This window comes from Nicotiana tabacum, chromosome 13, assembly GCF_000715075.1.
Source record: "Nicotiana tabacum cultivar K326 chromosome 13, ASM71507v2, whole genome shotgun sequence".
NCBI classification, from domain to species: domain Eukaryota; kingdom Viridiplantae; phylum Streptophyta; class Magnoliopsida; order Solanales; family Solanaceae; genus Nicotiana; species Nicotiana tabacum.
This window is the reverse complement of record NC_134092.1, coordinates 10575844-10600021: the sequence shown is the minus strand read 5'-3', so window position 1 is coordinate 10600021 and position 24178 is coordinate 10575844. Positions and strand designations below refer to the sequence as shown.

At 39.9% G+C, this 24178-nt stretch overlaps 3 protein-coding genes across 3 annotated transcripts; all 3 read left to right on the top strand.

Annotated features, from left to right (window-relative positions):
- Nucleotides 1–315: 315 nt before the first annotated feature.
- On the top strand, nucleotides 316–5410 carry LOC107815449 (putative methyltransferase PMT23). The gene is made up of 8 exons (XM_016641029.2): nucleotides 316–872; nucleotides 2033–2182; nucleotides 2988–3258; nucleotides 3331–3441; nucleotides 3779–3953; nucleotides 4055–4309; nucleotides 4397–4591; nucleotides 4976–5410. Exons 1-8 carry the CDS (start codon nucleotides 423–425, stop codon nucleotides 5175–5177), a joined length of 1809 nt encoding a protein of 602 aa, XP_016496515.2. The 5' UTR covers nucleotides 316–422; the 3' UTR covers nucleotides 5178–5410.
- A 12861-nt stretch (nucleotides 5411–18271) lies between these two features.
- LOC107815444 (non-classical arabinogalactan protein 30-like) lies at nucleotides 18272–18769 on the top strand. Its single transcript, XM_016641021.2, has one exon. It carries the CDS (start codon nucleotides 18272–18274, stop codon nucleotides 18767–18769), a length of 498 nt encoding a protein of 165 aa, XP_016496507.1.
- Nucleotides 18770–21638: 2869 nt separating this feature from the next.
- On the top strand, nucleotides 21639–23863 carry LOC142167976 (uncharacterized). The gene is made up of 5 exons (XM_075228620.1): nucleotides 21639–21726; nucleotides 21838–22013; nucleotides 22696–22781; nucleotides 22926–23269; nucleotides 23433–23863. Exons 1-5 carry the CDS (start codon nucleotides 21639–21641, stop codon nucleotides 23861–23863), a joined length of 1125 nt encoding a protein of 374 aa, XP_075084721.1.
- The last annotated feature ends 315 nt before the right edge of the window (nucleotides 23864–24178 follow it).

The following is a 24178-nucleotide window of genomic DNA, read 5'->3' as shown; positions in this document are numbered from 1 at the left end:
AAATAAAGATTATTGATTACATAGCATAAAAAATCTAAACATTTAAAGAGTAAATAAGCATATAATAGTCAAAAAGCGCTTCTTATTAATAGTTTCTTAAAGTATGTGTAATAAACAAACATAACAACTAATATGAATAAGAGGAAGTACTTATCATTAAATAGATATTTTCTGAACTTATTAGAGTATTAATAGTTAAATTTAAATTTTTGACTTACGATCATTAAATAAATATTTAAATAATTTTACAAATTGGACAAGGAAAAGAGAATAGTGAATAGTGAAAATATACGAGTATTATCAAGCTTTTGACTGACTCCTTCCCTTGACCCCTTTACATCTTTAATTATCCCTCTTTTTTTCTCTCTAGATCTTCATTGGATCTCCATTTGTTTTTCCAAAAACTAAGCTCAATCCAAGAAATGGCCATAGCCATGCAAAACCTTTTCAAAGAACGCAAAATCCCATTCTTATTCACCTTTTTTCTTTTATTAATCTTTGTCACTTTTATCCTCATTTCCAACTCTCAAAAATCCCCTATTTATCTTGTCACCGACATTACTCAACCCCAATTAAATCATAGTATTAATCCAACCCCATCTTTACAAAATTTCAAGAATGATAATGTTCTTTCAAATGATACAAGAAATGATGATTTTGAAATGGATAATTTTGATTGGAAGTTATGTAAAGGTTCAGTTGCAGTTGATTATATACCTTGTCTTGATAATTTGGAGGCAATAAAAGCATTAAAATCAAGAAGACATATGGAGCATAGGGAAAGACATTGTCCTAAGCCAAGTCCAAAGTGTTTGATTCCATTGCCTGATGGGTATAAGTTGCCAGTTCCATGGCCTAAGAGTAGGGATATGGTGAGATTGATAGGTTTTTGTTGGTAAGATTTAATTTGTTTTCTAATTTTGTTTTAACTGTGGATTGGTATGTTCTTTTTGTTGTTGCTTGGTTTAATGACTTTAGAAGTAAATTTTAAGTTTAGTGGAGACTGGATCTTAAAGTGGTTATAGCTACTAGATTTTATTCTTATAGTACACTGAGCGAAGGGAGCCTAGACGTAATTCGAGCCGTAGAATCAGACTCTTACAAAAATACTTCGTACACTCTTGAGGTCCTACCCTTCCTCGGAACTCGCGTATAGCGGGCCCTTAGTGCACAGGGCTGCCCTTAATACAGTGAGTCATAGGGTTGTAGCAGTTAGATTTTGTTGGCATAGTACATATTGTCATTGAGATCTGAGAAGTATAGCTCTTGCTAAGTATTGACTGTCCTGTTACCAGTGTCTTTATTTGGTGGTTGTAGACGAGTGTCCTTAGTAGTGTTGGGGCTTTAATTGGCAAAATGATCTTATTATATACTTTCCATACATTTAAATATATTTTTGCATATGTATATATACAATTTGAGCCTAAGGCAATATGCAGATTCAACTGAACTCGTAGAACTGCTCTAAATCTATCATTGCTTGGGACTCTCCTTACCGGGCTTTTATTGGGAAAGAAATTGGACCAGTTGTGCAATCATTCACAAGCAATATTTTTCTTTTTTCTTTTCCGATTTACTGTTCTCTTGAATTGTGAATGGCACAGACAGAGCTGAAACACTACTGAACACAAGATGATATGGAATTAAGCTATTGCCCAGAGTGTTTACGGACACCATAGTTCTTAGAAACAACCATCTTACTATTCCTTGGGTGATGGCATTTTTGAAATATGTGCAATATCTGCTGGAGTTTAATGGCTTTCCAATTAACTTTTTGCCAATTATTGGTCCGAATACGGATCATTGTGGATCCAGTTACTAGTTTCGTATTGTTCGAGTTCGACTTTAGTGAGAATTATAGGTTCAAATACGGATTGATTTCCTCTGTATTTACATGTTGCAATCCTCTGATGAAATTGATGTGTGTTTTTATCCAAAAGCATCATGTTCAATCTAGTCATGTATTTTGTTCTGCTTGTCAGAAAATAACCACGACTTAACTGTTTCGTCATTTATATTTAACTTTGGATAGATATGGTACAACAACGTTCCTCATCCTAAGCTTGTGGAATATAAGAAGGACCAGAATTGGGTGGTCAAAACTGGTGATTATCTTGTTTTTCCTGGTGGTGGAACACAGTTCAAGGATGGAGTAACTAACTATATTGAATCCATTGAGAAGGTAGTGTGCCTACTTTACATACTTATTGTTCTTCTTCGCTACAATCGTATACAGTATATGTTTACTGCTGTTACATTGTGTTGGATTTCATTCTTGTCCAAGTTCATTGCGTTTGTCAATTGAATGAAATTATTCTGACCATACCTTTTATGTGAAATGTGACCGCTTGGAAGATGTCAGAAGCTTTAATGCATAATCATTTTTGATAATCTCTATGCATTGTTGTCTGCTTTGGTTTTCTTATTATATCTTTTTGTTGTTACCGCTTCTTTTTCCATGTCTTCTTCGCTATCATATTTCTTTTTAAATTGCTGTGATTTTGCTTTCCTTGAGCCGAGGGTGTATTGGAAACAACCTCTCTACCCTTCAAGATAGGGGTTAGGTATGCATACACACTACCCTTCACAGACGCTACTTGTGGGATTACACCGGGTATGTTGTTTTTATGCATTGTTGTGTGACCACTTCAAAGGGATAGATTTTCAGTATAAGCCATTTTCTAGTGACAAAGTTAAGACCGCGTCCACTTTAATGGACATCATATTGCATGTATGTTGACTATGTATTCAGTGTGCAGCAAGTACTGAAGAAGTAGTAGTACTATTTCGTTTATTCTCATGTTCTTTATCTTTGTTCTTTCTTTTCCTTTTTCGATTGTTTTCTTGTACATGAAGAGGGAAGGGAGGGTAGTTTGTTTATCTTTTATTGGTCGTACAGTCATTATGCTGGGAACTGGTGATGGTCTGTGCAGTCCAATTGTGCTAATTGTATTTTTAGCTGAGATCTATCTTATTTTGTAATTCAGACTTTGCCGGAAATTGAATGGGGAAAGCATATAAGGGTCATTTTAGACGTTGGCTGTGGTGTTGCTAGCTTTGGTGGCTATTTGCTGGATAAAAATGTCATTACTATGTCATTTGCACCAAAGGATGAACACGAGGCTCAAATACAGTTCGCACTCGAGCGTGGGATTCCCGCTACTCTCTCAGTCATTGGAACTCAAAAGCTGGCATTTCCCGATAATGCTTACGATATGATTCATTGTGCAAGATGCAGGGTTCATTGGGATGGAGATGGTAATCACTACTTCCAAATTACCAAACACATAATTTATATTGTTTTACTTGGTAATCGATTTCTAATCGCAGGAGGAAAACCATTGATGGAACTAAACAGAATTCTCAGGCCTGGAGGTTTTTTCGTGTGGTCAGCAACGCCAGTTTATCGGGACGATGAAAGGGATCAGAAAGTCTGGAAAGGTTCTTACGAATAAATACTCTTCCTCTGAAGTAACATTCTTACAAGTTCTTTGTTTAATGATCAGCTTCAATTTGAATGTTGATTAGGCCGTAGTGCTGGCATTTTATACCTTTGTTCTGGTTAGTTAAAAGTTGTCTCTGTGTGACCTATAGGTCACGGGTTCGAGCCGTGGAAGCAGCCACTAATGCTTGCATTAGGGTAGGCTATCTGCATCACACCCCTTGGGTGCGCCCCTTTCCCAGACCCTGCATGACGCGGGATGCCTTGTGCACCGGGCTGCCGTTTTTGTCCTGGTTAGTTATGCTAAGTGGCACTTTACTTTCTTTCTCGTTGCAGCTATGGTTGCACTGACTGAAGCAATATGCTGGAAAGTGGTGAAGAAGACTTTTTTTTACTCGGCTGGAGTTGGGCTAGTTATATATCAAAAGCCAGTTACATCTTCCTGTTATGATAATCGCAAAGAAAATAATCCACCCCTATGTGACCAGAACAATAGACCAAATAGTTCATGGTATGCTGATACACATTGAGTATCATAATCACTATATCCTTAACTTTGATCACGTTGTCATCGTTCCACCTTAATCATCTTTTCTTATGTCTTATGTGCAGGTATGCGCCTCTTGATAATTGTCTTGTACCACTCCCCACGAGCAGCATTGGTAATACATATGAGTGGCCTTCACCCTGGCCCCAGAGGCTCAACAGTAAACCTCAACGCCTCTCCCTAAAAGCGGATGCTGAAGAGGTTTTCGACGAGGACACAAAACACTGGACAGCATTGGTTTCTGATGTTTACATAGGCGGCCTTGCAATAAATTGGTCAAGTGTGAGGAACGTGATGGACATGAATGCCGGTTATGGAGGGTAAGGGAGTTATATGTTGGAATTGCTTTATCTTTTGTGCTTCCTTTTCTCTGTTGATTGTTTGGTGACTTTTCATTGTAATTACAGGTTTGCTTCGGCAATTATTGATCGACCCCTATGGGTAATGAATGTCGTTCCCATCAGTGGGCCAGATACTCTCTCCGTTATCTTTGATAGAGGGCTGATTGGTATGTACCACGACTGGTGCGAGTCCTTTAATACCTATCCTCGGACATATGATCTTCTACATTCCAGCTTCCTCTTCGGAAATTTAACTCAAAGGTTCAATAAACACCTTCTCATTTCTCTTATTGATCTTCTTTATTATGAACAATGCAGCTATTGTAGTTTCATTCCTTTAGCTTGCTTGCTTTTTTAAGTATCCCCATTCCATTACATGTATCTAGAAGCGGATTGAGCGTATATATTATGAGTTCAACTGAACCATTATTTTCAACAGAAAATATAAATATATAGTGAAAAACTATGAAAAACAACTAAAATTTCAACAAATATTAAATATCGAACTCGTAATTCTGAAAGTATAATAAGTTCAGTACTAAGAACCTTAAAGGTTGAACGAATTAAGTTTAAATTCTGAATCTGTCTCTACAAATATCCTAAATTTTTTCACGAGGCGATCTTTTTGGTTTTTCTCTTTCGCAGATGTGACATGGCGGAAGTAGTTGTGGAGATGGATAGAATACTGAGACCAGGTGGATTTCTTTTAGTTCAGGACACAATGCAGATGCTTAACAAGCTTAGCTCGATTTTACGTTCGCTCCATTGGTCAGTAACTCTGCATCAAGAGCAGTTTCTTGTTGGTAAGAAAGGCTTTTGGCGTCCAAATGACAAAGTTGGAATATGAAATACATAGCTATTTTACCTTTGTATATGCACCTATTTATCTCTTTTATGCCTACAAAAGGAAAAAGAACATAGTTCTCAATTTGAACCAAATTTTGTTGTAATGTATCACTAGAATTCATTCTTTACCTCAAGGAACTATCCAAATTTAGAAACGAAGACTTATTAAAGTCTCGAGATGAGTTGTAACCGTGTTTTTGAAAATATTATATTGGTGCAGAGGACAGGACAGAATCAATTGAGAGTTCATGTCCCAAATCAAGAAATGATGAAAAGATTTGAAAATGAAAGTTGTTTATTACTATTTGTTGAGCAATATGTGCGGTTACATATTTATCACTTGTGCTTTAAATAATTAAATTAAGGAAAAAGATATATAAATAAGAGTACGACTGAGTTTTATGTAATTTTTCGTATTATATGAACTCTAGGATTAAAATTCTCAAGTAAACGCTATTTTAAAAATTAACCAAAACGAATTTGTTTTTCTATGGTAACTGGAATAGTAATGACACAAACGAGCAGAAAAAGATCACTTCTTGTATCAACACATCCTTCTTTATTCAATGAACAAATCATAATTTTATACTTATTTTTTAATAACAACAGAAAATTTTGACAAGAATATTTAATTTGTTATGTCCTCGGTGTATAATTTCCACGGATACATTATTACCAAACTAATAATACTAAACGAGGATAGCATCCTAAAAAATGGTTGTTTACCCTAAAAATTGAGTAACAATTAAACGTATATTGTGGTTTTAAGGATATGTGATTTAACCAAGTACTAATTGATAAACAACGAATTAAATAGATAAATTGGACAATAAAATAAATCAAACTGGTCTGCAAACAATGTATCGACCTCGATTCGAGATAGTCTTGAGGTTAGTTAATAAGAACAGTAGAGAATGGAACAAACAACAATGAACAGTATGTAAAATAAAGAAAGCAGCATATGTGTATATTCTTATCAGTGAATAATCATTCTCCAGCTTACAAGTAAATGAGATCCCTCTTTATATAATAGAGGAATCCTAAATAAGGTACAACTCTAATAACGGAAGTAGATCCCATGATTGGCACTAATAACTGATTTGATTTGATCTGTTCCGGAATTTCCGTCATGATCTTCGACCGGTTATCGATATCTCGCCATTCTGTTATTACGCCTTACTCGAATTCAATCATGCTTGATCTCGATTGTTGCTGGCCTCGATCTCAATGAACACTTCGATCTCCAGGCTTGATGTTCTATCTTCGAGCTCGAGCTCGAGCCCGATCTATTATGAGGTTACCCTCGGGGCAACTCCCCTGCCAACGAAATCGGATATGCCCGATTTCGATCGTATACAGATAGTCCCTTCGTTTTTTGGAGTGTAACGAGAAGAAATGAATTTGAGACTTCGATTTAATACCTCGATCAATTATTACGCCAACATCGTGACGTAAGCGACATAAGCAATTGAAGTGTCGTGTCTGCACAGTTCCCAAGGTCATTAATTAACGCCAGTTGATGGTCGGCCACCAGTGCTTTCAAACCATCAAAGTGGCTATTATAAATAGACCACCTTCATAATCTTCTCAAACTTTACTTTCAAACTTCTTCTAATCTTCAAAAGCTCTTCTATTCTCTTCAAGTTCATCAACTTTGCCGATTTCCGTTTGCCAATCTCTTATTAAAACACAAATTCCGCCTTTTTCTTCCTTAAACCTCATATAGCAATGGCAAAAATATCAAAGACCATTCCTCAAGAAGAAAAGGCCTCCTCATCGCGGCCGGCCGGTGACAAAACACCGGTGGAGCCACGCATCGAAGAGTGCATCCACGGGCCATGTGAACTTACTTCTGACTTTAAGGTCGAAAAACCCTCTTCGGTTCTTGGCCGATGCAAGCCCATGTCTAGATACATCTGTTCGATATCCGAAGGCGATCTCGAGCAGGTAAAAAAAGACTGCCACTGTGAGAATAAAGAGGTGGTGATTCCTACCCCCGAGGAAGACATCACCACTCATGTGAAAGGGTTCTTAAGTGTGTATACTTACCCTTTCACACTGGGTTCCGTCGATCCTATCATAATCGACTTCTGCCGCCAATACCGGGTAACCCTCGGCCAGATCTACCCCTCTTTTTGGCGCATTGTCATTTTGCTCAGATTCTTCTCGAGCAAGGTCGAAGGGATGTCTTTCACCCTCGATCATTTCATTAGGTTATACAGCCCCTGTCTTTATCGGGGCGGACTAATAAGGCTTCAATGCCGGGCCACGAAGGTGCTGTTCTCGAGCATAGACAAGGACAAGGACCGAGGATGGATGGGCCGGTTTGTCCGAGTCAGGACCTCCTACTTAATACACGTCGAGAAGATGCCATTCCCCGAAGAATGGAACATGAAACGCAAGTAGAACCTCACCGATAACGTTTAATTACTTGTTATGTTTTCTTTACCTCTTCTCATCTATATTCTTCTTTATGGTGCAGCTTCCCCCTGGTTTCCTGGTGCAGTCTCGGACCTTGCAGGTTAGGTTCGACAACTATTTTCAACCTCTTCGTATGCCGAGCACTCGTGGCGCGATTTGGCCAAGGGTCGATGGGAGGCCAAAAATCATGGTAAGTTCCTCTGTCCATGTTTGATGCTTTCCTGTGAAATACTTCTTTTTAACTTGATTTCTTCTCATACAGGTCTTGGAGACAATGTCGTCATGAGGCCGCCTCCCCCCGGGGAAGAGGAGGTCCCGAAGTCGACCAAAGACAAGAAAAGGAGAAGGGCCTTGCCCCTAGATACCCTAAAGCCCAGGAAAAGCAGGGCTTGAAAGTCGAAGACTGACCCCGCCGTTCTGTCTGCCGATGTAGTCCAAACACTACGAGATGAAGACGAGGAGGGAGAATGTGTCGACTGCCTTCTGGTGGCTCGAAAGAAGGGAGGCATCGAAGCTTCGAGAACTGCTGAGCCGGTGACGGTCGAGGAGGTTCAGCCGCAGACCGAGGTGATCTCGGAGGAAGGTCCGAGAAGAGTCCCCGAGTCATCGGGTGATGATGATGCCTCCTGCCGTGATGAGCAACCGGCGGGTGTGCCCGAAGGGTCTAGTTCTGGGGCCCTTCAAAGAGAAGATAATGCCCCAAGTGACTCGCTCGGGGCAATTATCATTGATGATTCGCCGCCCGACCCCACGTTCTCTGAGGGGCAGTTTTGGGCTGCCCTGTCTATGGGGACCCCCAATGTGGGGACGGCCCCCCGAAGGGGATGATATATTTCGCGGCTGCTTCGTGGGGGTCGATGATGTTCCCGACCTGGACGCATCACTCATTTTTTATGATGCTCAGCGGCTTTTGAACCAAGTGAGTTTTAGCCCATGTTACCATGTTTGCGTTTGTTCTTATTTCTCTAAGTCTGATTTCCTTCCTTTCTGTACAGGCTACGGCGCTCCATCGAGAAGCGTCCTCCAAATACCGGGCTGAGCTAGCCCGATGTGAGGCCGATCTCAAAAAGCTTACGGAGGAGAGAGACGCCCTCAAACTCCTCTATGTGAAAAAAGAAGAGGAGATCATAAGTATTCGAGCCGAGCTGACAAGAGCTCATCAAGATCAGACCGAGCTCATTGAACGGGTAATGTAAATTTTTGGGAGCTTGTTATGTATTAACTTGATATTAGCGACTAACACTTTGATCCTGTTGGTTCAGTAGAAGGCCGAATTGGTTGTGCAGCTTCGTGAGGAGGCCAAGATAAAAGAGGCAGAGACTTTGGGGTGGAAGCAGAATATGGACCGTCTCGCCTCAGAGAAAGATGCGGTTCAGGCCCAACTGTCTTCGGTTGAGCATCAACTCCAAAGTGTGGAGGAGGACCAACTTGGCCCGAGCCCAGAAGGTTGAAGAGCTCGAGACTCGGTTGGCCGCTGAGCTTGCAAGGGCCACATCCGAGGCAGAGGCGCTCGTGGCCTCCTACCGAGCCGATGTTGAAGCCGCTAACACTTGGACAAAGGAAATATCTGACGCTGCTGAGGTTAGATTTTCCCGTGTTACCGAGCATGCTAGGCGCCGATCTCGAAGAGAGACTCTTGAGGAGGTACATGCTCGTGGCTTCGACCTCACGACTGATATCGAGAGTGCGAAGGTTTTGGAGGATGAGGTCGGAGCTTTGCTTTCCGATGATGAAGACTCTGTGAGTGGATCCGAGAGCGGAGGAGATGAAGATGAAGCTCCCGAAGATGCGGCTCCCGTGGCAGACTAGGCACTTAGGATTCATTCTCCCATCATTTTTTGTGTAAGACCATGTGTGTTCTTTGTAAATACTTTGCATATATGAAAGATTCCTTTTCTTTCTGTTTCGTCTCCGATTTCTGATTTATGATAAATACTGTTTTGCCTTTGCCTTGTGAAAACTTTGTTGCAATAGGGTTGTTGCAACCTCTATAATCGAGTGAGAAATAGCTCGAACTCAGAGTAGAACAAACCCTTAGGTTTTTTAATTAAGCGAGGGCGAGTCCCCGAGCTCAATAATATGTTAGGGATTTTGATTTCGGATGGCTTGATCGAAGCCGTAATATAGCCGAGTTCGAGTAAGTTTCGAACTCACAGTAATAGACCCCTTAAGGTTTTATATCAAATAATGATGAATCCTCGAGCTGTATTCAAGTTAGTTTTATTTGAGCTCGGAATAGTGGAACCCTTAGGTCCGAATTGAGTGAGAACAAAATCTCGAACTCTAAGTGTATTGGCCCTTAGGCTCTTTAGATTGGGCCGATATGGCCTCTAAAAAATGGCTATTTTTTCCCTTTTAAGACTTAGTAAAAAATTTCTTTATGCCTTAACACGTATTCTTTATCCATTGAATTTTTTGAGGGTTCGATGTCGATTGAAACCTCTTTGCTTTTTGTGCCTTAGCATGTTTGTGTTAAGATAATTGGATACCTCTTAAGTTTTTTCGAGGGCTGATTTTATCGAAACCCTTTTGATTACTTGCCGAGGGTAGCCTTTTTTAACCGATTTTTCAAAGAATTCGAAGGCCTATTTTTATTGCGGGATTCGGACGTCTCTGAGCCGCCTTAATTTGGACGTAGCCTTTGGGTATGCCTCTTGGGCTTATTTCCCAATAACACTTCAAACTTTTTCGAAGTGTTAGTCCCCAAGAATTATGGCCTTGTCCTATAGATCTAGAGGTGCCTCTTTGAGGTCTTATGAATTTGAGTTTAGATTACTCAAATATATCGATCGTCGACGGCAGTCCCCGAGTGTACGAGGTATATTTGCACTTGGCCCTTGAGCCATTTCTCACAAAATCATAAGTATGGAGCTTGTATAGTAGAAAATTTTCTTTGAGACACAAGATGTTTGATATAGAAAGAATGCTTCTTTGTATAATTTATGCATGCGTACATGTTTTGCCATCGAGGCTCGACTAATCTATATGGACACGGTTCATTCGACTGAAGTGTTTTCCTCGAAAGTGTAGTATCCGAGGGTGATGCCCCCCAGTATTCGAGGTTGATTGTAAAGAAGCCTTGGATACTGTTGAATTGTTCTCAGGTAGCACATAATTGTTTCCTCGTTAAAAACCTCACCAAAAAAACCCACTTGGGAAAAAACCGATCTAAGGGGAAAAAAGTGCAACGCATGCTTTAAAACCTGAGATATCGATGTCTTAGCAATAATACCGTTTGAGAAGCGATATGTTCCAATTATTTGGCAGTTGTTCGCCGTCCATCGTGTCGAGCTTATAAGATCCCTTTCCGACGATGTCAAGGACTTGGTAGGGTCCCTCCTAATTTGGGCCAAGATTCCATTCATTAGGATCTCGAGTATTGATGGTGACTTTCCTCAGGACTAAGTCCCCGACTCTAAAGTGGAGAAGGTTGGTTCTCCTATTATAGTATCTTTCGTTCGTTGCTTTTGTGTAGCCATTCGAACGAGTGCGGCTTCTCGTTTTTCATCCAATAATTCGAGGCTAGTATTCATAGCCTCGTGATTTGATTCTTCTGTTGTATGTCGAAACCTGGCACTGGGTTCCCCGAATTCGACTGGAGTCAAGGCTTCAGAGCCATATACTAAAGAGAATGGGGTTGCCCCCGTACTGGACTTTGATGTTGTTCGATATGCCAAAAGGACTTCGGGTAGAATTTCTCTCAATTTCCCCTTAGCGTCGTTCAACCTTTTCTTTAGGTTTTGAATGATAGTCTTGTTCGTCGATTCGGCCTGTCCGTTCCCACTAGGGTGATACAACGTTGATAATATCCTTTTTATTTTGTGGTCTTCGAGGAATTTCGTCACTTTGCTGCCTATAAACTATTTTCTATTGTCACACACTATTTCGGCAGGTATCCCAAATCAACATACGATGTGATCCCAAATGAAGTTTATAACCTCTTTCTCTCTCACTTTCTCGAACGTCTATGCTTCAACCCATTTAGAAAAATAGTCAGTCATAAATAAAATGAACTTAGCTTTACCTGGGGCCGATGGCAGAGGGCCAACGATATCCATCCCCCATTTCATGAATGGCCATGGGGATAGGACTGAATGAAGTTGTTCTCCGGGATGATGGATCATCGGTGCAAACCTTTGATATTTATCACATTTTAGAACAAACTCCTTAGTGTCTTTTTCCATGCTATCCCAGTAGTATCCTGCTCTAATGATTTTATGAATCAGTGATTCGGCGCCGGAGTGGTTCCCACAAGTAACTTCATGGACCTCTCATAAAACATAATTGGTTTCTCCTGGTCCTAAGCATACTACCAATGGTCTATCGAATGTACTTCTATATAATGTTCCATCTTCAACCAATGTGAATCGATCAGCTTTGGTTCGTAGGGCCCTCGACTCTTTAGGGTCCGATGGGAGCTTTCCGTTCTTCAAGTATTCAATATATTTATTCCTCCAATCCTAGGTTAAGCTTGTAGATTTTATCTCGGCATGACCTTCCTTGATCACGGATCTCGAGAGTTGAATGGCAGTCCCCGAGCTGATCTTATCTTCCTCGACTGATGACCCCAAATTTGCAGGTGCATCGACCTCACTGTTTTGTTCTTGAGGTACATACTGTAAAGTTCATTCCTTGAAACGGCGCAAGGTTACCTGTAGCTTGTCCAAATACCTTTGAATTCTATCCTCTCGGACTTCGAAGGTTTTGTTTACTTGGTTTACCACCAGTAAAGAGTCACACTTGGCTTCAATGACTTCTGCTCCCAAGATTTTTGCTAGCTCGAGACCTATAATCATGGCCTCGTACTCGGCCTCATTGTTAGTCAACCTAGAAGTTTTGATAGATTGCCTAATAGTGCTACCCGTGGACGGCTTCAAAATGATGCCTAGTCCGGAACCCTTCACATTCGAATCACCGTCTGTGAAAAGGGTCCATACCCCCGATGATGTACCCGATTTTAACAAGAGTTCCTTTTCAACTTCGGGTACGAGGATTGGCGTGAAATCGGCCACGAAATCCGCTAAAATTTGAGACTTGATGGTCATCCGGGGTTGATATTCGATATTGTACCCACTGAGTTCGACGGGCTATTTGGCCAATCGGCCCGATAGTACAGGCTTGTGCAAAATATTACGAAGTGGGTAAGTGGTTAACACGCATATGGGGTGACATTGAAAGTATGGTCTTAACTTTCTAGAGGCGCTTATCAGTGCAAGTGCCAATTTCTCTAAGTGTGGATATCTAGTTTTTGCTTCTCCTAAGGTTCGACTTACATAATAAATGAAAAATTGCGTACCTTGCTTTTCTCGAACTAGGACACCACTTACCGCGATTTTCGATACTTCCAAGTACAAGTAAAGTTTCTCATCTGCCTTTGGAGTGTGAAGCAGTGGTGGGCTCGATAGGTATCGCTTTAATTCCTCCAACGCCTGTTGGCATTTTGGGGTCCAGGCGAAATCGTTCTTCTTTTTGAGTAGAGAGAAAAATCTGTGGCTTCGATACGACGACCTCGAAATGAATCAGCCTAAGGCAGCTATCCGTCCAGTTAGCCTCTGCATGGATTTTACATTGTCCACGACGGTGATGTCTTTGATGGCCTTGATTTTATCGGGGTTGATCTCGATCCCCCGATTCGATACCATGAAGCTAAGGAACTTGCCCGAACCGACACCGAAAGCACATTTCTCGGGGTTAAGCTTCATGTTGTATTTCCTTAAAATCTAGAACGTTTCCTGCAAATGAGACAAATGGTCCTCTGCGTGCAGGGACTTAACTAGCATGTCATCAATATAAACTTCCATTGATTTACCTATTTGTTCTTCGAACATTTTATTTACTAGGAGTTGGTAAGTAGCTCCTGCATTTTTTAGCCCGAAGGGCATTAAATTATAACAATATGTTCCATACTTAGTGATAAATGAAGTCTTTTCTTTGTCTTCTAGGTTCATTTGGATTTGATTGTACCCGGAATAGGCATCGAGAAAAGTAAGGATCTCGTGGCCGGCCGTGGCATCGATCATGCGATCGATGTTAGGCAGTGGGAAAGAATCTTTGAGGCACGCCTTGTTTAAATCCTTATAATCTACACACATTCTAAGTTTGTTCCCCTTTTTAGGGACTACAACTACATTGGCTAACCATTCGGGATATTTCACTTCTCGAATGGACCCTATTTTGAGAAGTTTAGTTACCTCGTCCTTTATGAATGCGCACCTTATCTCGGACTGGGGTCTTCTCTTTTGCTTCACCGGCTTGAACCTAGGGTCTAGGCCTAGCCGATGCGTCATTATCTCCGGTGGGATCCCTGTCATGTCTAAAGGGGACCAAGCAAAATAATCTATGTTATCAATAAGAAATTGAATAAGCTTTTTCCTGAGTTTGGAAGTTAATCACGTTCCCAGGTATACCTTTCGCTCGGGCAGGTACTCGATCAATATAAACTGTTCCAGCTCTTCGACCATTGATTTGGTGGCGTCAGAATCTTCAGCAACAATAAAAGTTCGAGGGGTCAGAAAATCCTCCTCTTCTTCTTCTATCTCCTGCTTCCCCGATTCGGTCGAGGCTGGTGGCTGTGATTGCTATTTGACTTCATGTTTACCTTTGATGCTCGACCTTTTCGAGGTTGATAGTGTCGATATCGGCGTTACCTCATCGATGACAAATATTTCCTTTGCAGCATGCTGCTCCCCGTATACTATTTTTACACCATACGACGTCGGGAATTTCATCATTTGGTGGAGAGTCAAATGGACTTCCCTCATATTATGGATCCAAAGCCTTCCGAGTAGGTCATTGTACCTCATGTCGCCCTCGATTACGTGGAACTTGGTATCTTGAATGGTTCCAGCCACGTTCACCGGTAGAATAATCTCCCCTTTAGTTGTTTCACTGGCCATATTGAAGCCGTTTAAGACCCGAGATGTGGGCACAATTTGATTTTGTAGGCCGAGATGCTCCACGACCCTCGATCGGATAATATTCGTCGAGCTACCTGGATCCACTAAAACACTCTTTACTTGAACTTTATTTAATAAGATAGAAATTACCAGAGCGTCGTTGTGGGGCTGAGAAATGCCTTCTGCTTCTTCATCGTTGAATGATAAAGTGCCTTCGGGCACATAAAACGGGTTCATTTTTCCCTAGTGATTGATACCTTAGTGCGTTTGAATATTGGTCTCTGTGGAATGTCGACCCCACCGACGATCATATGAATGACATGTTGGGGTTCCTCCTGTTCATTTTTCCTGTTGGCGTCCCTTTCTCTGAAATGATTCTTGTCTCGATCGCTGAGGAACTCTCAAAGGTGGCCCTCATTGAATAGACGGGCTACCTCCTCCTTTAATTGTATGCAATCCTCGGTCTTGTGACCATGCGTGCTATGATACTTGCACATCAAATTTGGATTTCTTTGGGAAGGATCGGTTTGTATGGGTCTGGGCCACCTAGTATCTTTGATCCTTCCGATTGCCGATACAATGCCCGATGTATCGATGCTAAAGTTATATTCCGATAACCGAGGTGCCTCTGTGGGATCGGCATACTTGTCAAAACCACTTTTGCTCATAAGTCCCCGAGAATTCTGTCCTTGATCACTTCTTCGATCATTCCGGGCGGAATTGCGTCCTGAACCATTGTTCCTTCGATCTGCGGTATATGGTTGATATCGGTCTCTGTTAGATCTTGGCTCTCTGTCGACGTCCTCTGGTTTTTAACTGCCGACCTTTTTGGATGTATTGCACCAGAAGGGGCTCCTAATTGGTCATCCTCGACCCTAATTTTCGATTGATATTGATTGTGCACATCTGCCCAAGTTACAGCTGGATACTCGATCAAATTTTGTTTCAACTGACGTGGTGATGCTATCAAACTCCGCTCGTTCAACCCTTGGGTAAAAGCTTGAATGGCCCAATCATCTGTGATCGGTGGCAACTCCATGTGTTCCATTTGAAATCGGGACACGAACTCCCTCAGCATTTCATTATTCCTTTGTCTTACCTTGAAAAGGTCTGATTTCCTCATTGCGGCCTTTATGGCCCCGGTGTGTGCCTTTACGAAAGAATCTGCTAACATGGCAAATGAGTTGATGGAATTTGGTGGCAGGTTGTGATACCAAATCATTGCTCCCTTCGAAAGGGTCTTTCCGAATTTTTTCAACAGCACAGATTCGATTTCATCATCTTCTAAATCGTTACCTTTGATGGCGCATGTATATGAAGTAACATGCTCGTTGGGATCGGTGGTCCAATTATATTTGGGTATGTCGGGCATATGAAACTTCTTTGGAATAGGGTTCGGAGCCGTACTTAGAGGAAACGACTTTTGTACAAACTTCTACGAATCCATCCCTTTCAAGATTGACGGTGCCCCCGGTATCTGATCAACTCGAGAGTTGTATGTCTCCACTTTTTTTATCGTTGGCTTCGATTCTCTTCTCCCCTGATTCAATTCTTTTGGTGAGCTCCTCGAGCATTTTCATTACCGCAGGATCAGTCCCCGATTCGTTAACATTCGCCTTTTCGGTACTGGCTCGATACGGCGAGTAATTTACGGCTCGATCCTATTTGGAGCTCTATGTTGATTTTGTAACTAAGCAATAACGGCTTGCTGAGCCTGAAGCATATCGAATATCACTTGGAGACTGACTCCTTCGTCTCATCTGCCCTGTGTTCCTTGGTCACTAGATCGACCTTCTCTGCGTACACTCCCATCGAGATCTGCGCCTAGGTCCGCATTTAGAGCAACGTGCGAACTGACATCGACTGGGTTGGCAACCGGTGCTCCCTCGAGATTAGCCTTGGCACCTCGACTCCTGGAGCAATCACATTTTCATTTTCACTGTGGAGTCCGAGGCCATTGTCACCGTGTGTGGATGCGTTTGGTGAATTTGACATGTTTTAACCTGAAAGCAAAGGTACTTGACAAGAACAAGCGTAAAATAGTGTGTTTTACCATAATCAGTACTGAACAATCACTATTATCCTTATTCCCACGGTGGGCACCAGATTGTTTACCCTAAAAATTGAGTAACAATTAAACTTATATTGTGGTTTTAAGGATATGTGATTTAACCCAGTACCAATTGATAAACAACAAATTAAATAGATAAATTGGACAATAAAATAAATCAAACTGGTCTGCAAATAATGTATCGACCTCGATTCGAGATAGTCTTGAGGTTAGTTAATAAAAACAGTAGAGGATGGAACAAACAACAATGAACAGTATGTAAAACAAAGAAAGCAGCGTATGTGTATATTCTTATCAGTGAATAATCATTCTCCAGCTTACAAGTGAATGAGATCCCTCTTTATATAATAGAGGAATCCTAAATAAGGTACAACTCTAATAACGGAAGTAGATCCCATGATTGGCACTAATAACTGCTTTGATTTGATTTGTTCCGGGATTTCCGTCATGATCTTCGACCGGTTACTGATATCTCGCCATTCTGTTATTACGCCTTACTCGAAGTCAATCATGTTTGATCTCAATTGTTGCTGGCCTCGATCTCAATGAACACTTCGATCTCCAGGCTTGGTGTTCTATCTTCGAGCTCGAGCCCGATCTATTATGAGGTAACCCTCGGGCAATTCCCCTGCCAACGAAATCGGATATGCCCTATTTCGACGGTATACAATGGTCTTAGAGACTTTTCTTTTTTGTTTTGGTGCAAGTCTCAGAGACTTTTCATTAAAGTTTTTAGTAAATTGATAATTCTAATTTACTATTGACCAAGGGAACATGGAGCAATGATAAAATTGTTTTCGTGTGACCTATAAGTTACCGGTTCAAGTCGTGGAAGCAGCCACTAATGCTTGCATTAGATTAGGCTGTCTATATCACACCCTTTGGTGTATGGCACTTCCCCTAACCTTGTGTGAATACGGAATGCCTTATGTCGAAGTGGGGTGCACGAACAAGAAACTTTCTATAGGGCCTATGCTTGTACAAACATCCGTAAAACATAACAGGCAAACGGAGTTTAATTTGTATGTATTTATGATGTAAAAAATATTTATAAAATTAAGTCGCGCAATAAGTAATTCTATGTAACTCTATTTAATAGGCAATAATTGGTAAAATTGGTCCTTACTAATTAACTACCGCATATTAAACTATACTAACAGGAGCGGACCTAGCATATTACCGACGGGTTCAATTGAACCCATAACTTTTTACATATAAAAATTTATTAAAATTGCAAAAATAGTAAATATGAACCCAAAATTTTAAAAATATTGTAATGGGTTCAATACTAAAAATTTTAAAAGCTGAACCCATAGGATTTAAATCTTGGATCCGCCTTTTATACTAATGATGTAAATAATCTCTACATTGCCGGTTTATATAATTTAAATCCTATTAATAAACAGATTAGTCAAACCCCTTTAAGTTCATCAATTATTATATCAAACTATAAACTTCAGAAAATGGTCATCACGTTAGCAACCAATCTAGGATGAATCCAAGTTCCAACTTTAACAAATACAGTTAGTAGCCTTCACGTCAAAATACAATAAAATAAAAACAGACTAATACCATATATATATATATATATATATATATATATATATATATATATATATATATATATATATCATGGGAACCGGAACATTACCAAAAAAAAACATTCCAAAACTCACATAATATTCTCTTCCACATCTTTCCTATAAAATGGCAATTAAAATCCAAGTTATCCTAATCGTCTTCTCCCTCCTTCTTGCTCATGTCCCGGCCAAGCCAGTGGAGACTACTGTAAATGTGGTGATTGAGGGTATGGTTTATTGCCAAAGTTGCGATAACTACGGATCATGGTCATTATCAGAAGCTAAGCCAATCGCAAAAGCTAAAGTGAGTGTTATTTGCAAAAACTACAAGAAAAGAGTAAACTTTTACAAGGCATTTGAAACAAATGCATATGGTTATTTCTATGCAGAGTTACAAGGTTTTGAAATGGGACATTCTTATTTAGACCATCCTCTACATTCATGTCGTGTGAAATTGGTGTCATCTCCTCTTGAAACTTGCAATGTTTTTAGTAATATTAACTATGGACTCAATGGTGCAAAACTCAGATTTGAAGACAAGACAATTGACAGAAGTGATTACAAAGCTGTAATTTATACTGCTGGTCCTTTGGCTTTTCGACCAACTTACTGCCCACCTAAATAAACTTAACTTATAATTTGATTTCCACCACAAATTTTGTGTTTCGATCTTATTACAAGAATCAAATGTCTTTACAAGATTTTGTACTATGATTTTGTCCTTTGTACCGAACAACCTAAACTGTAAGATATTGTTGTCCTGTGTACCAAACAAACTAAATTGTATGATATTCTTACTTTTTGTTATATTTTGTTCTTCATAATTATTTACTGAAATGTCTCTCTACCGCGCCTTCCTTCCCATTACCTCTATTCCAGGATGTGCAATTCTATAAATCTCAATAAGTACTTGTTGCAGCAAGGGCGAATGCAGTGTTCAACCGACGCGTTCAATTGAACTCATAGCTTTCAACGCAGAGTAAAAATTTATATATAAAAATTCATTACAATTGCAAAAATAGTAAATATGAACCAATAACTTTAAAATAATAATAGGTTCAATGCTAAAAACTTTGAAAGTTGAACCCATAAAATTTAAATCTTGAATCCGCCTCTACTTGTTGGAGAGAACTAGAGATGGAAGTACTAGGATAAAATGACAAAAATAGCCCCTTATGTTTGGGATATGTTCAAAATGGTCCCTTAAATATAGTTTGAGCAACTTTGATCGCCGTCCAAATAAAATTGACAGCAGGTATCTGTATGACCGTATATATGTGTTTCCAAATTTTCGGGAACATAAATAGTTTGATCTTATCAGTTGCCTCATCTCTCTCTTTATTTCGACAGTATAATATTGATTTACTTCATATTCTGGGAATTCACCTTGTTAGAATGGGCCCAGTGGGAATAGGCTAATGTTAGACCCGTTATATTGGACCAATTGTTGTAATTTATCTGGGTAGCCCAGTTTAGAGGTAATTACTTACCGGTCTTATAAATAGATTAGGCCCAGTTTTTGTACACAACGATTTTTTCATTTCTCTGGCTGATACACAGAAATATCTCGAAGTTTCCTCTTAAACCAAAACATGAACCCTAAATTTCATTCTTCCGATTTCACATAATTTCTATATGTTTATATGGTATCAGAGCGTAGATTCTGGTGTGTATCTCTCCCCGCTTTTGATCGATCCTACCCTTGATGATTTTAGTCGACATTTTCCAATCACGACAGTGATTCCTGTATCTACGATTTTTAGGGTTTCTGCCAAATTCAGAGTGTTTCTTCCGATTTCTATCTACTGAGGCTATCTGTGGTTTGTTTCTGAGAAGCAAAACACTAATTTTTGGAAGATTTCGTGGATTCTTCTCAAATTATGGGTTTTCCGTCCACCTAGGATTTCCTCGAAGCTTCGACTGGTATATTTGTGGTCAATTTTGAAGGTTGTTCTCTTTTCGGTTGCAAAAGAGGGAGTAATCTCGTTCATTTTTACAAATCTTCTTCCATGCTTATTGTTTTCTGTTGATTTTCATTCACTTGCCTTAAAATGCCAAACGAAACTTTTGTATGTTCTACTCCTGTTTCTCGCACTATATTCCACAAGGATGGCTATACACATCCTTGCCATCCTCTGTATGTTCATCCAACAGATGTGTTAGGTACTTTTCTTGTTTCTACTCCGTTTGATGGAAATGGTTATGGTAGTTGGAGAAGGAATGTCCTAGTTGCCTTGTCGATTAGGAACAAACTTGATTTTATCAATGGGAACTTTGTGACCTCCAGATGGTTCTCTTCTTGTTAGACAATGGCAGCGATGTAATGATTTGGTTGTCTCATGGTTGACAAATTCTTTGTCTAAAGAAATATCTCGAAGTGTAGAATATTCTGAATATGCTAAAGATATATGGTCAGAATTGGAAGAGAGATATGGAAAGGCATATGGTGCTAGGGTATTTGAACTTAAAAAGGAACTAGCTCATATTTCCTAGGGTTCCTTAGACATAGCATCTTACTTTAACAAAATTAAACAATTGTGGGATGAGATAGCATTTTATCGAGTAAGGGTTTGTACTTGTGGAGGTAAAGCTGCTGAAGATGAGGAACATAAAGTATATCAATTCCTTATGGGCCTCAATGACACTTATATGCAAATTAGGAGCAACATAATAATGATGAAGCCTCTACCTTCTATTGAAAACACCTACAACATCATTTTGTCTGATGAAAAGCAGAGACAAGTCTCCTATATATCTCATTTTTCAACTATTTCTGCAACTTTCAATGCTGGCACATCCAAGCCACTTTTCCCTTCCAAGGTTTCCTTTGACACTCCTAGACCTATTGTCACTTGCAAGTATTGATAAAAAACTAGACACACCATAGAAAAGTGTTATAAACTACATGGTTTTCCTCCCAACTTCAAGTTCAACAAAGGACCTCCTCCTCCTCCTCCTCCTCCTCGTAGAACTGCTGCTCATGTTGAGACTACTAAACCTAATAATTCATCTGCTCATTGTGATTCTGGTACTACTGATGGGTTTGGTGGTACTAATATTTGTACTATGTCTGGTGATCAGTCCTCTGCCATCTCAGGACTCACCAAAGAACAGTATTCTCAACTGATGATGATGCTTCAACACTCACAAATTTCTGCTTCCAACTCTGCTGCTACATCTCAAGAACTCATAGGTTCTGTCAATTTTGTTGGTAAGCTCTTACCTTATAAATGGGTTTCCTATGGGGCTTGTATATTGTCCAAAGTAAATGGCATTGTCTGGATAATTGATTCTGGAGCTACAGACCATATGACTTCTGTTAAAGTCTACTCTTTGACATTCAAACATTACATGTCCCTTATCTTGCTTCCTTACCAAATAGATATAAGGTCAAAGTTACTAATGTTGGTTCTTTAGCCTTATTTCCTAATCTAATTCTCCACAATGTTCTTTATATCCCTAGTTTTCAACACAATCTCATCTCAGTCTACAAAATGTTGTCTCATTGTGATGATGTTGTTCAATTTACCAAGAATGCTTGTACTTTACAGGGCCCTTCAGTGAAGAAGCCAGTGATTCTTGGTAGATTGGACAATGGCCTCTACAAGTTATTTCAATAAGCCAATTCTCAACCTTTTACTAGTTATGTTTCCTTTAATTCTTGCTTTTCCACTTATTCTTCTGTTCCTGCAGTTTCTGCTGATGTTAATGTTGATAGTACAATTGTAAATACCATTGATGTTTCTTCTAAAGTGAATAAAGATGAAATTGTGTGGCATTATAGACTTGGACACATTCCTTTTTCAAAACTGAGACTTATTTTTGCTATTACTTGCAAATTTTCTCCTAAACAATCTTTTACTTGCCCAGTATGTCCTCTAGCAAGACAAGCCAGATTACCTTTCCCTGATAGCTCTATTCAGACTACTCACCCTTTCCAACTTATACATATTGATACTTGGGGACCCTACCCTACACCAACCTACACTAGCTCCAAGTATTATTTTGACAATAGTTGATGACTACTCTAGGGTAACTTGGACACATTTGTTAGGATCCAAAAGCAATTTTTTTGACATGTTAAAAGCTTTTGTTGCTATGGTTGAAACACACTTTAACTCTAAAATCCAAACAGTTAGGAGTGATAATGCTTTGGAATTGGGTTCTAGTTCTTCTGGTCATCAATTCTTTTCTGCCAAAGGGATAGGACATTAAACTACATGTCCTCACACTCCTCAATAGAATGGAGTAGTGAAGAGAAAGCATAGACATCTATTAGAAACTGCAAGAGCTCTTCTCTTTCAATCCCGTCTTTCCCTCAGTTTTTAGGGGGATTGTCTCCTTACTGCCACTTATCTTATTAATAGGTTTCCTTCTCCTCTACTTCACTATAACAGTCCTTATGAACTTCTGTATAATAAGCCTCCCCTTTACTCCCATCTCAGGGATTTTGGATATTTGTGTTACTCTACTATCACCAAACCACACAAAGACAAGTTCCACTCTAGATCTTTTCTTTGTGTCTTTATAGGTTATCCTTTTGATAAAAAGGGATACAAGCTCTATAATTTAGCCACTAAAGTCTGCTTTGTATCAAGAGATGTAGTGTTTCATAAACATGTCTTTCCTTTTCTCAGGTCCTCTTCTCCTTCTACTCCTTCTTTTCTTTCCCCTTTACTCTAATGCTTTGATGACCTGCCTTCTTTTCCTACTCCTTACTCCTTTTCTTCTCCTTCTTCTGACTCCATTCTTGTTTTACCCTCTCCTAATGTATCTCATAGTCTGCCTTCTTCTCCCTCCCCTTCTTATTCCAGTCCTTCCTTTTCCCTTTATTCTCGCATTCCTTCTCCATCCGTTCCTTTGAGGAGGTCTGATAGGCCTCACAACCCTCCTAGTTATCTTCAAGACTACCTCTGCAATACCTCAATTTCTTCCATAATTCACAATCCTGCTTCTGCTCCTAACACTGTCATCTCTAGTCTCCTTCACATCCTTGAACCTTCCTGCTATTCTGAGGCTGCAGTCATACCTGAGTGGCAGGATGCCATGAGGGAATTTGAAGCATTGGAGGCCAACAAGACCTGGGATATTGTTGCTCTTCCTCCTGGTAAGAAGCCTATAGGATGTAAGTGGGTGTACAAAGTTAAGTATAAAGCAGATGGTAGCATAGAAAGATATAAGGCTAGGCTAGTTGTTAGGGGGAGACCCACAGGTTGAGGGGGTGGATTTTCATGAGACCTTTTCCCATGTTGTTAAAATGTCCATTGTCAAAACTTTGATTGATGTAGATATTAAGCATCAACGGCCAATGTTTCAACTTGATGTTAACAATGTCTTTCTTCATGGTGATCTTGATGAAGAGGTGTTCATGAAGCTTCCTCCTGGGCTTTCTGTTCCTACTTCATCTACTTCTGCCCCATTGGTTTGTAAACTTCTGAAGTCTTTTTATGGCCTAAGGCAGGCCTCTAGGCAGTGGTATGCTAAATTGTCCCAGGCATTGTGTTCTAGAGGTTATTCTCATTCTTTGAATGATTACTCTCTTTTTACTAGGGGTTCTTGGGCTTCCTTGGTGATTCTGGCTGTTTATATGGATGATATCATCCTTAAAGTGGATGATTTACATGAACTTTTTTCTTTAAAGGGGTTCTTATATGAGCAGTTCAGAATTAAGGATTTAGGGTCTCTTAACTATTTCCTTGGAATTGATTTCTTATTCTGATTCTGGAGTTCTTTTACATCAAAAGAAGTTCATTCATAACATGCTAGAATCATTTCAGTCTTCTTCTTGTATCCCTGTTTCTTGTCCCCTTGAGTTGAATGTCAAACTGAAAGCCAAGGTTGGTGACCCCCTGCCTAAGCCTGAAGATTACAGATGCCTGATTGGGAAGCTGAATTTTTTAACCCACACCAGACCTGATATCAACTTTGCAGTCCAGCATCTCAGTCATTTTTTGCAGTTTCCTTGTGTTCCCCATATGCAGGCTGCTCTTCATGTTTTGAGATATTTGAAAGGCACTTCTGATTATGGCATATT